This window comes from Festucalex cinctus, chromosome 6 (genome assembly GCF_051991245.1).
Source record: "Festucalex cinctus isolate MCC-2025b chromosome 6, RoL_Fcin_1.0, whole genome shotgun sequence".
NCBI lineage: Eukaryota > Metazoa > Chordata > Actinopteri > Syngnathiformes > Syngnathidae > Festucalex > Festucalex cinctus.
Window position 1 is genome coordinate 14,038,042 of NC_135416.1, and position 11,973 is coordinate 14,050,014.

General features: G+C 37.0%; 1 protein-coding gene across 1 annotated transcript; it reads left to right on the forward strand.

Annotated features, from left to right (window-relative positions):
• Positions 1 to 402: 402 nt before the first annotated feature.
• LOC144020221 (tetraspanin-5) lies at positions 403 to 11,263 on the forward strand. Its single transcript, XM_077523487.1, has 10 exons — positions 403 to 851; positions 2,588 to 2,638; positions 4,206 to 4,352; positions 4,439 to 4,609; positions 4,886 to 5,011; positions 7,196 to 7,243; positions 7,808 to 7,924; positions 8,011 to 8,072; positions 8,378 to 8,429; positions 9,894 to 11,263. The coding sequence occupies exons 1-9, from the start codon at positions 768 to 770 to the stop codon at positions 8,388 to 8,390; spliced, it is 819 nt and encodes a 272-aa protein (XP_077379613.1). The 5' UTR covers positions 403 to 767; the 3' UTR covers positions 8,391 to 8,429; positions 9,894 to 11,263.
• Positions 11,264 to 11,973: the final 710 nt, after the last annotated feature.

Consider the following 11,973-nt stretch of genomic DNA (forward strand, 5'->3'; position numbering starts at 1 on the left):
TTCATTTGTCATTGAATGACACTTTTGTCCACTACGTGGCAGCGTTTTCCCATTTTATTATTTACACCAGAACTCCAAATCCTGCCAGGGGACATTTTCTTGCGCCCGTTTCCCATGTAGATGCAGGAAGAATCATTTTAATTGAAAATAATAAAATACACAATTCAGGCGACGCTTTGGCCCCTGTAGAATATTACAAAATAGCACATGTGAAAGCGTTCAGCATATAATGAGAATCACCATTTTGTTTCATTTATTGACAGATTTTGATTCATAAAGGCAGTTATTTATGGTTGAAAGGAAATCTTGTAACTCAGTCACTTGATTACAGTATTCGCTAAACAAAATAGACAGCAGGTCTTCGGAAGTCCCGCCCCAATGTGAACATTGTGAGGCCTCATTCGTATGCACGCCCGTCAATCAAACAGCCATGTCAATTGTGGCTCAAAGAGAAAACCAGCGAATTTAATCTGCTTGAATTCTGTGGATTTATCTCGCCGTCGACCTTTTGGGACTCATATTATTTTTTTTTTGCAGTAAAGTGGCAATTGTCAAGAGACTGACGTGTTAACGTTACACTCCGCGCGTTTTTGTCAGCGCCCATAACGGAATGATGTTTGGAATTAGACGCTGGAACAGCTGTGTTTGTCGACGTTAAAGCAAAAATAAAACGGGTGTTTCCTCAAGCGACTGTTTTTTGCCTTAGAGGACCATCGATGTGATTTCTAGGCAGCGAGGGCGGCGTTTGAAGGAACAAAGCATCCAAAATGATGTCTGGAAAGCATTTCAAGGCTCACGAAGTGAGCTGCTGCATCAAGTATTTTATTTTCGGATTCAACATCATATTTTGGGTAAGTGCTCTTTAGGGGTAAGTGTGTAGGCCTGTAATGTAACAACAGTCTTACGTGATATGTGAAGTCTGCCATTAGTGGAATGATGTGAGAGTCGTTTACGAGCCGCCTCTCGGTGATTTCATGGCTGCAACAAAGCTTGCTGCTTGGGTGCACTTGCTGCCTCCATCAGGCATTGGATGGCTTTTGTTTTAGTACACTGCTGCGATAGCTATAGACGGCCACCGCTCTTGTTTACATGCATCCACCAACACTCTTGTAAGGTGTTAAGGGTAGTTTCATGTTTGTGCGAGGGTCCCCCTTGTTCTCATTAATTGTCCTCGCTGTCAAGCTCTTGGACATTAGCTTTTTGTTACTAAAAAAATAGGTGTAATTTGAAAGATTTCTGATTCCTCTGTAATGCACTGCCCAAACCGTCCTGTCTAGGTTTGGTGCTTAAAAAAAATAAAAAAAAATAAAAAACAACACAGTAAGATAAAATCACTCGTTACAAGTTACAACTATATTTTAGAATATCAAATAAAATGCTGGAGGGGCTAAACTGCAGCTACACAGATTTTTGAAGCTATAGCACCCCCTAGCGCCAGCCTTGTAAATAGTTGTATGAAGTTCTAAGTTACTTTTTATTTGCTTTGTTGTACGTGTCTGTGATGTCTTTGTAGATTGGGCTGTCCCGATATGATATTCGGTATCGGTATGATATCGTTGCTCGTTTATGTTTTTATGATTAAATCTGATTCTCTCCGATAATCATGTGATCGGACGATGCATTTACATGTGTGGTTTTTGGTGGCGTTGACGTAAGTCATAACAATCCATTGACAATAGAGGTTAAAGTAAGTGAACAGAATGAATGTTCACTGCAAAATCATCTTTGTCTTCATGCCAGGTGATTTGCATCCTACCTCCACCAGATGGCATTTTAAATTTCTTTGTAATACATATTTTATATTCACTCCAGACTAGAGCAGTGATTCATAAGAGAATGATGTAATTTTCCCATTACAAACCATGGTCTTATCCCGTTTACTTCCTTTTTTTATGGCAACCTGTTTATGATGCATAATAATTTGTTGTAGTTGTTTTACAAATGTAATGGTGACTCAACCTTAACCTTATTGACCTGAAGCTTCAAATGATCAAATTCCATACTGTAGTTGTAGTGATTAAATTAACAGTTTAGTTATGATCATTTTGGCTACCAGCTTTGTTGATTATGTCTTGTAAAGATGTTAAACTGGTTTTAATCATCTTTTAGATAAACAGTAAATGAAGCCTACTCTAATCCGATAAAATGAAATTGTAAAATGTGTAAGAATGGCAGTTAAGGATTGCATTTAATTGTGTTACAAAAATTACATAATATCTAATAGTTGAAAGTAAACTTGAAGAATTTATTACCACAATCTATTTTCATCTGTTGGCCACCAGTTGCACCTCCTGGAATGTGTTTTTCATCTTTTAAGCTGTTAAGTGGTAGTTTGAGCTGGAACTTCCCTTCATTCAGTCATTCATGATTTATTCTGGCTGTTTAAGATGTTTTCCGATGTGGGAGTCTCTCTTGCTGATGCCGCAGACTAAAATTTGATCTTTCTTTCTTTCTTTCTTTCTTTCTTTCTTTCTTTCTTTCTTTCTTTCTTTGTCTTTCTTAAGCATGGTGGCCAGGAAAGCAGTTTGTTTCACAGTCTCCATCACAAAAGAATAATCACCTTGTTCTTATCTCTCTTCCCATCCAGTTCCTTGGAGTGGCGTTCCTTGGCATCGGATTGTGGGCATGGAGTGAGAAGGTTTGTTTCCATAGATTAATTAATAGTTTTTTATTATTTACATACATACAGTTTCAGTCACATTTCTTAGTTGTGTATTGCAGGCACCTAAAGATTGATTGAACTATTGAACTTTTCACTCCCTTTATCTTTCAAAAATCCAGTGAGAAAAAAACAGAATAAATGGGATTAAATTATTCGTATGGATGATTTAATCGTCTGTTATTGGCGCTTGTAAAATGAAAAAAATAAGCCAAGTTAAACAAATACTCTAAAGGACAACATATTTCAAAACAGTCAAATGAGGAAAATTATACCTGTAATTCCTAAATTATACCTGTAATTCCTATCCTTTATTGTTGTGTTAAAGGGCCAAAAAAAATTATTTTGTTGACTATATTCTTTGTTTTATTTTTTGCTGCCAAATATCAGAATCAGCATCAATATTAAAAAAAAAAAAATTCTATCAGTTGTGCCTTAACTTAATAATTAAGCATTTGAGATAATGGAGGCTTAGATTTATTTACTGTACAGTTTAATTCAGTGTAATCAAAGTACCGATAGTACAGCCGCATTTTAACAATTTTAACGATATGTAATTGCTAATGTCAGAGTATGATGTTTGTTTTGATGTGCTAGTTACAAAAGTGTTACAGATGTTTCATAATTTGTAAATTATTAAGTTATTGATATGGTACTGTATATTGTTGTTTTTGATGCAATGTACTGATTAGAGATGTTGGGCATGTTAACCTAAATGTATATTGTTTACAATAATACAATGCCGATATAATATCCCCAATATCCCTTAAAGGGGAAATCAACCCCTCCAAAAATTCTTGACAATAATATGTGCAGCCCCACTCGTCTAAATACGATATTCTGGTTAATATTGTGTTAGTGGAATATGAGTTAAGCAGCAAAATCCAGTACTTTTTAATCAATATCAGAAGACGGCCATTTTGCCACTTGCTGTCGAGTGCAAAAGACATCACAGTTGCTCAGGTCTCACATAACAACAAATCACTGCATAGCTTTAGAAAACAGGTTAGCTGTGATTGGTTGTTGCCTGAGCCCTGAGCAACTGTGATGACAGCAAGTGGGAAAATGTCCCTGAGATATAAAAACAGTTGGATTTTGCTGCATAACTCATAATCCACAAATGTAATATCAATCATAATGTCAGACTAGTGAGGTCACATATATATTATTGTCAAGAAATGTTTAAGGTTGACTTTTCGCTCAAATAAAACTGGACCATTTTCCAGTTAGGAGTTAGCAATTGGATTCCAATGTTATATGTTCAGATACTCATATCTCTATTAAATATGATTAGCAGGCTGGAAGTTGTTGTCTCCGCATTGTATGGCCTTGATTATAGACTAAATTGTGGATATGAATGAAATTTAACCCCCCTTTGAGAGACTATGATCCCAGATGAGAAGCTTTCCATCAAACAGTTGAGTCCTACTTGTAGTAAATATTGATTAGTGTGTTGACAATCAGCTCAAGTGGTAAATGACTTAAATTTTGCTTCTCTCTCCTTGTGTAATTTTTGGTTCTTTGCTTGCTTTTACTCTCACACCAGGGTGTTCTATCCAACATCTCATCTATCACAGACTTGGGGGGCTTCGATCCAGTGTGGCTCTTCCTGGTGGTTGGTGGAGTGATGTTCATTCTGGGATTCGCAGGGTGCATTGGAGCACTGCGAGAAAACTCCTTCCTGCTCAAATTTGTAGGCGTCTTCATCAAATTGATTATGGACAGCTAATAGTGTTGCTTGCCGTTTTACATGATGGCTGACTGATTACGTGTGTTCAGTTCTCAGTGTTCCTGGGTATCATCTTCTTCCTGGAGCTGACGGCAGGAGTCCTGGCCTTCGTCTTCAAAGACTGGATCAAGGACCAGCTAAACTTTTTCATCAACAACAACATTCGGGCCTACAGGGATGACATTGATCTGCAGAACCTGATCGATTTCACTCAAGAATATGTGAGCTTCAGCGTTCGTTTTGAATCCTTTTGCCACTTTTTTTTTTTTTTTTTAACTATACGTCATTCTGCAGTATAATAAGTCGTACCAGTCAAAAAAAAATGCATCATGGGGAAGAAAAAAAATTACTGTAAGTCATAAAATAAGGCAAAACTATGGGAAAAAAAAGAGACTTTGAGTCCGAGAATTACACTAGATTTATTGTTGTGTTTATCAGAACTGTGTGATTTGTGAAAAATATCTCTGAAAAGTTACGTTGCCCTTTTGACCTTGCAGTGGGAGTGTTGCGGCGCTTTTGGAGCTGACGACTGGAATTTAAACATCTATTTCAACTGCACCGATTCCAACCCGAGTCGCGAGAAATGTGGGGTGCCCTTTTCCTGCTGCACCAAAGACCCAGCGGTATGTCCACCCAGCTCAGTGTTTTGCTTATTCCCACACAGTTCCTGTCCATTCAGATGAAAACAATCGTGTAAATGTCGGGGCTGGAAGTCTTACGGTCTTGCGGAGGTCAAGGTCTGGCATGCAGAAATGTTTACACTGCTTTGCTTGTACTGTACTTTAGGGGCAACGCGTACAGCTCCTCCCTGTTTTACAGATAGTTTGGTTATCTGTGTCCTCCAGAAGCTGGCTGCCGCTGTCAACTATTTAGGCTGGCGTCCAACAGGACATCCAGGCCTCGCTATGTTTAGTCATTTCACTCCCTGCTGGCTCAGCACAGAATGGAATTTTGAAGGCACTTTTTTTTTACGTTACTGAGAAGTCCCTTAATGTCTGCAAAAACTGTGATAGTATTGTATGTTGTATCCTTGTCCTCCCCCAAACCACCATGTTGAGTATTCAGTTATTTAAATGGCGTATAGTAATGAAACAACCACAAAGTGCAAGATGTAGGTCTGCTGCCTTCTGATAGGCATACACTACAATACACTTATTAATTCTAACTGTACCTGTACAATGGCACCATTTGACAGTAATTTTCTTCCGACACCTTCATTTTCCCATGTCTTTGTCTGGGATTATAAAAGGATGAGTCTTGTCATTTACTCTATTTTAGTTGCGTTTAGTTTTATTATACATATGGTAAACTACTCTTTATGACCTAATGTTAAAGTGTGGTCCATAAGGTTATTGATAATTGATTACTTTTATAATGTGACAATTTGACGCTGGCACACATTGATTCACTTAACATTATGGGTCGTGGAAAACATTTTTCAGCAATCAAGGCTGGCCCTAAATGGTGGCATTTTGCCCCTAAGATTTGAGACATTGTAAAAAAATAAAATAAAAATCCACTCGCACCAATGCAACCAGTAAATTTGCAGATTTTTTTAAGTACTGTAATTGTTCATTTTTTATGATTGCTGTTGAATATTTTTCATTGCTGTCAAACTTCTGCTCCACACTTCAGCCCATTTATCAGTAATACGGTATAGTGAAAATGAGTGGGATGAATATTTACTTTGCAAGTCAATTTATAGTGTACGCCCCTAAATTTTCTCCTTGCACCCCTAAAATTTCAGGTTAGGAGCAAATGTGCTCCTTAAAAAAAAGTTTGTCTTACGCCCTGACAATTAGAACTGGCAAAGTTCAATATCGCTTCTTAGGTTCAATAAAATGACTCAACATTCATTGGCCATGTCCGATTTCGAATAATAGTAATAATAATAATAATAATAATAATAATAATAATAATTTATTATATTATATTATATTTATAATAATAATAATTTATTATTATTATTATTATTATTATTATTATTATTATTATGTTTAAACATGTTTTCTGAAGCTGAGCCATGATTGGTTGTTACCTGAGCTCTAAGCAACTGTGATGACATTTTCAGTCAACAGCACGTGGCAAAATTACGGAAGCGTAGAGCTGCCAATGTGGAGTAAACATTTTTGCTTGCGAGTATGTTCAAACATACTCGCAAATATGTTCAAACATACTCACAAATACATTCAAACGTATTGAAATATATTCGACCATACTCGCAAATATGTTCAAACATACTCACAAATACATTCAAACGTATTGAAATATATTCGACCATACTCGCAAACATGTTCGAACATACTTGTACGTATTTGCGAGTATGTTTGAATGTATTTCAATACGTTCGAACATATTTGCAAGTATGTTTGAACGTATTTACGACTATGTTCGAACATATTTCAACACGTTCGAACATATTTGCAAGTATGTTCGAACATACTCGCCAGCCAAAAATGTTTACTCCACATTGGTGGCTCTACGCTTCCGTACAAAATGGCTGCCACCATGAGATGGATAAAAACGCCACAAACACAGTATTTATCAGAATGCTGTGTTGAGGCTAGTGGGGGCACATGCAACATATTGTAAATACTATATTTGGATATTTTTTTTCCTGCTTTGACTTATTGATGAGATTAATTTCCTTCTCCAGCTGTGTGCTGTTTTCTGTTCAGGTTATTTTACATATTCAAGCTGTGTAAAAAATGCAATAATCACCACTGCCTGCTTTTTTAACAAGCAGAAACTAAAATACTGTACTCTTAAGCTGGTAGTTAATTCAACTTTTTTCTTCTTCTTCTTAGGAGGACGTCATAAACACTCAATGTGGATATGATATCCGGGCAAAAACTGTGAGTAACTCATCGAAAAAACGTTGAATTCCTCAGAAAATGTGATCCAAAAGTACAGTGGCGCTGACATGAAAGCAGTATAAACCTGATTTGTGAATGTTGTTTCACTTCATCTGCTACTGATGCATGAGGTCATTAGGTTCTCCACCCTTGGACATAAGATCCTCCTTTTTCGTACATTTCTGTTCCCCTCTCAAAATCTAGCAGCTGTGTCCCCATCAGTACCGATGTGGTATTACTCATGCTGCAGCAATGCGGTGGGATTTGAAACCCCTCCCCCGTCATTAGCTTTGGCCTCGCTCCCTCGCTCGGATCATAATGTGAGGAAAGGCTGAGTTTGTTTTCTTTGACTTTAAATGTGAAGAAAAATCCAGTCTAAAGCACCTTGATCCAGTTCCTTCAGGAAAACAATATGCTGCATGCAGTGTAAAAGCTTCCGAGAGCCACCAACTTCCACAGTAATGCCAAGTGTACATCAGTGAAACTGCAATGTACACTGTGACCTGAATGCAAATGTAAACAGACAGTAAACTGTTGTTTCTCGTGGTTCTTTGGGCCTTTCAGGACTCGGAGCAGAGGACGTTTATCTACATTAAAGGTTGTGTTCCACAATTTGAGAAGTGGCTTCAAGACAACCTGACAGTGGTGGCAGGCATATTTATTGGGATTGCATTATTACAGGTGATAATCAAGGAGTCACTTTTTTTTTTCTTTTTTTTTTTTTTTTGTGGTGGGACATTGTAATAATGTCTTTTTATTTTATTTAGATTTTTGGCATCTGTCTAGCACAGAATCTGGTGAGCGACATTGAAGCAGTAAGAGAAAGTTGGTATGTTTCTTTATTTTTTTTCTATTAAACCAAGACTACTTTGGAGATTACTTGTTAATGTTTTTTTTGACTGTATACGGGTTAATATATGTTTTATTGCTCTGACATGACATGTTGTCGTTCATGGTTCAGTGTAGCCATTACACACGAGCATACGGTGTGCTTACTAGGAAAAAGAATATTTGAACACTACTTATTGTCACACTAAAAATCTATCTGTAAGTATTGATTGTTGTTGTTTTTTTTCACAAGTTCTTTTTCTGAATATATTTCCAATGCCTCTAAATGTGCTTCATTTTGTGCAGTTTGTTCACCTAGGGTGCCATATAATCTCCAGAGGCAAGAAGTATGTACCAGGTAAGCCTTGAGCAACATGGATGAATGTGACTGAATGGTGGCGTAGTGTGCTGGGTTCTGCATCTAGTTTTTATGCTGTGATTTGAAATTCAAGTTGCAGGGTTGTCGCCAATAATATTTAGCTATTATTTTTCCCCCGTGGATATAAAGCAAAGAGTGAAGAGCCTCTGTTGGAGACAGAGTCAGGAGTGCAGTGCAGCATCCACACTGTTGTTTATTTCTTGCCAGTTTATTTGCTTTGTATTATAATATACTGTAGCTACAGCAGCCAGGGCAATCCAATTCTTCTCTGATAACCTTTGTGTTTATATTATGTTATTTATTTATTTTTTTAGCATAATGAATAGCATGACTTCAATTGCTGACTCACGATTAATCACAAATTTTATATCTTTTCTAAAAAAAAAAATGGCTGCATCTTTTAGTCATTGATATAGTAATGGGGTATATGCCACGTAGGAGGCGGGACTTCCGGGTTTTTGCACATCAGCTTTGTTTCCGGCTCCGGTTTGCTGCATGTGGGCCGCATCCCAATACTTCCGCTTCGCACTTTGCGCCCCTCGGTTGCACGTTCCCGTCGACGGGTACGAGTGTGTCGTGTGTCTGTCTGAGTCGTCCGAAGCATTTAAGAGAGCTGAGACCCCTGTGCGCACCCGCCCATCCGCAGGAGCGCGCGGTTGGGGGGCGTGGGGGTCGGGGTGCCAGTGTTGGAACGCGATCAGCAGTTGCCGGCAACGGCGCTGATGTGTGGAAACCCGCAAGTCAGAAGTCCGTGGTATCTACCCCATTTCATAATAATTCATAAAATTGAGTTAAAATTAAAAATGCGTACTGTACTGTAAAAAAACAAGTGTGATATTATTTGTTGAGGTCATTTTTCTGCCACTAGATGGCATCATTGAATTTGTAAGATGTTGGTGACAGCTCTGTGCATTTTTCTTTTTATATTAAGAGCTATCTAATCTTTAACAGTAAAGGTACTTGTGAAATTCTGCACATTTTAAAAAATGTAAAATCAATGACTCCAGTCTACACAAATATATACATTACTATTAAATTTATTACTGCTAAATTTTAACATGAACGTGTCTGCTGTGTTGTGAGTGGAATTCCCCCAGTACAGGCTTTCCAAGTAAGGGGCAGTCAATAACTCATTCAAACCCAAAAACATGTAAAAACTTTCTTTCTTTTTTTTAATACTATGTCCTTCACTCCCAAAAAAATGTTTACATGTTTTTTTGTTTGTTTCTTTTATGCATGAGCATACAAAAGGCTTTGATTCAACTTCTAACATGAAGAGGTGGCTTAAAGCAATGGTAGTTATTAATCGCACGTTTAAAAAAGAAAAATAGTGACATGAAAGGAATTTTAAATTAACACACTCATTTTGACACCCCCTAGTTTTTAAGTATTCCACTATTTGTGTGCCTTTCAACTAAATCTTAAATGCATTTCTTTTTCCAGGACTCTTCAGACTGTACACCAGCAACGAAAGGAGACACTTTAATCAACTTTGGTGTCCAAAATGAAGAGACTCATTTTTGTGTAAATAGTACATGTGGAGTCATTTTGTGGACCTATTTTTGGATGACGCACAACCTCTGAAATGTATTGTGTGTTACATTGCCGTCAAGCAGTTGAATGCCGTGGGCGTCCATTATGTTGGTGAAGTACAGTAGCTTTCAAACAACACTGTTCTGGAAGGGAAGCAGCAGAGGAGGCTGCCATGTTGCATTCTCACAAATACTACTTTGTATTGAGAGTGGGCACAACTTGACAGTTGTGTAGTTTTTAATGCTTCTTGTACAAAAGTTAGTCTATTCTGAGCAAGCACTGCATGCCTTTTGTCTACTGGTGGGAGATTGGCTCGCCTATCTGTAGTACATTTAAGTATTAGCAAATATTTGTAGAATTAGTGGCTAGTTCATGGTGCATTTGGCTGGTTAGCACTTTATGAAATGATGGCTGGAAATTGGAAGTTGCCAAGAATGAACTTGAGATTTATTTATGGGATCACCTTATCAGACTGTGACATTCAGTACCTAAGTAATCCTGGTAGATAGATCAAGGCATATAATGAAGGTTCGACTATGTCCGATGTGTTAATGAACATCATCTGGAAGAAGCATAAACGTGTCGTCATCAAAAATAAATTTTAAGCACTTTAATCCTCATGGAGGAATAATGACGCTTATTGCGCGGATCAGCTACTGTTTTGATTCTATATTTTAGTTCAATACGACCACTACTTTTTTTTTTCTTTTTTTTTTAATAGCAGCAGTAACTTTTGCTGCTCTATTGTCAACCAGTGACATCATCCATACATACTACGCTCTTTACCGTTGCTATATTTATTTTTAATGTGTATTTGTTTGCAATCAAATGTGTCTAACTCATAAGAAAAAAAGATTCTCATTGGTTTTTACCATATTAACCGGTAATATTTCACAGGAAACTGGGATATTTATGGCCTGTGTTGTATAACATACTGATATTTGCACTTAAGAAAATAATTTAAAGCTTACACAATAGCATTTAAAAGTGAGGCACATGCACCATCACCAGCATTATTTAAATACTGCAAGCGGCTTTCCAAGGTTTTGCAGTCACATTCTGTTTTTGTGTTGTTTTTGTACACCAAAAACTTACAATGATTGTTTGTTTTGATTGATTACACTTTCTTACCACTCAGTGCCAAATATGTAAGTTCTGCATCTTCTTGGTTTTAAGTTAAAAATATTGTTTGTTCAATTTTGTTCTGTCCTCTTTCTTGTGAATAACTGGATTGTGGCAAGTTGTAAATATATCTGAATAAATGTTGGTCTTTGTATACATTTTGTATGCTGCCAGTGTCATCCTCTTATATCACAGTTGAGTTGTTAGTGGTTAGCACATGGTACTAGTAATGGGGACTAGTGTGAATAAACTTTATAGAACAACAGTCTCTCAGAGAGTAAAAACAATTCAATTTCAGCACAATATTGTGTACGGTATTATCAAATCTACACGGATCTTTGGAAAAACTTTGAATAACGTCATCGTCTTGAAAGTGACAAGTGGCAAAAAACTGAAAAGGCTTAGTCAGCCCAATACTGACATCTAGTGGTTAAATAGAGACCCTACAAGCAATTGTGCTCTGCTTATTTCAATGTACAGTACTTTAAGCCTATTGAAGTTCGCTAGTTTGGAGAGCAAATGTCAGCAACTTGGGGAAAAAATATCGAACAAACATAATTTTAAATAATTTATTAGGAATCATGGATAACGTGTGCCTGATGTCATGTAAATAATTGATGAAACGGCTGCAAGGTTGCCATATGAAAAGCTAATGGTCAAACATAGCTTACATTGTTTTGTAATGTTCAAGGACAAAAGAATCACTGAAATGTAACGAGCATTATTTCCAATAGCAAGAAACACTGTGATAAAGGAATCATTATAGGCCTACGCAACATGGCATGCCTTTACTGTTAAGTAGTTGAAAACATTTTTATACATAAAAATAAATGCTAATATTTAATACACGTAAATAATTTCGAGGGTT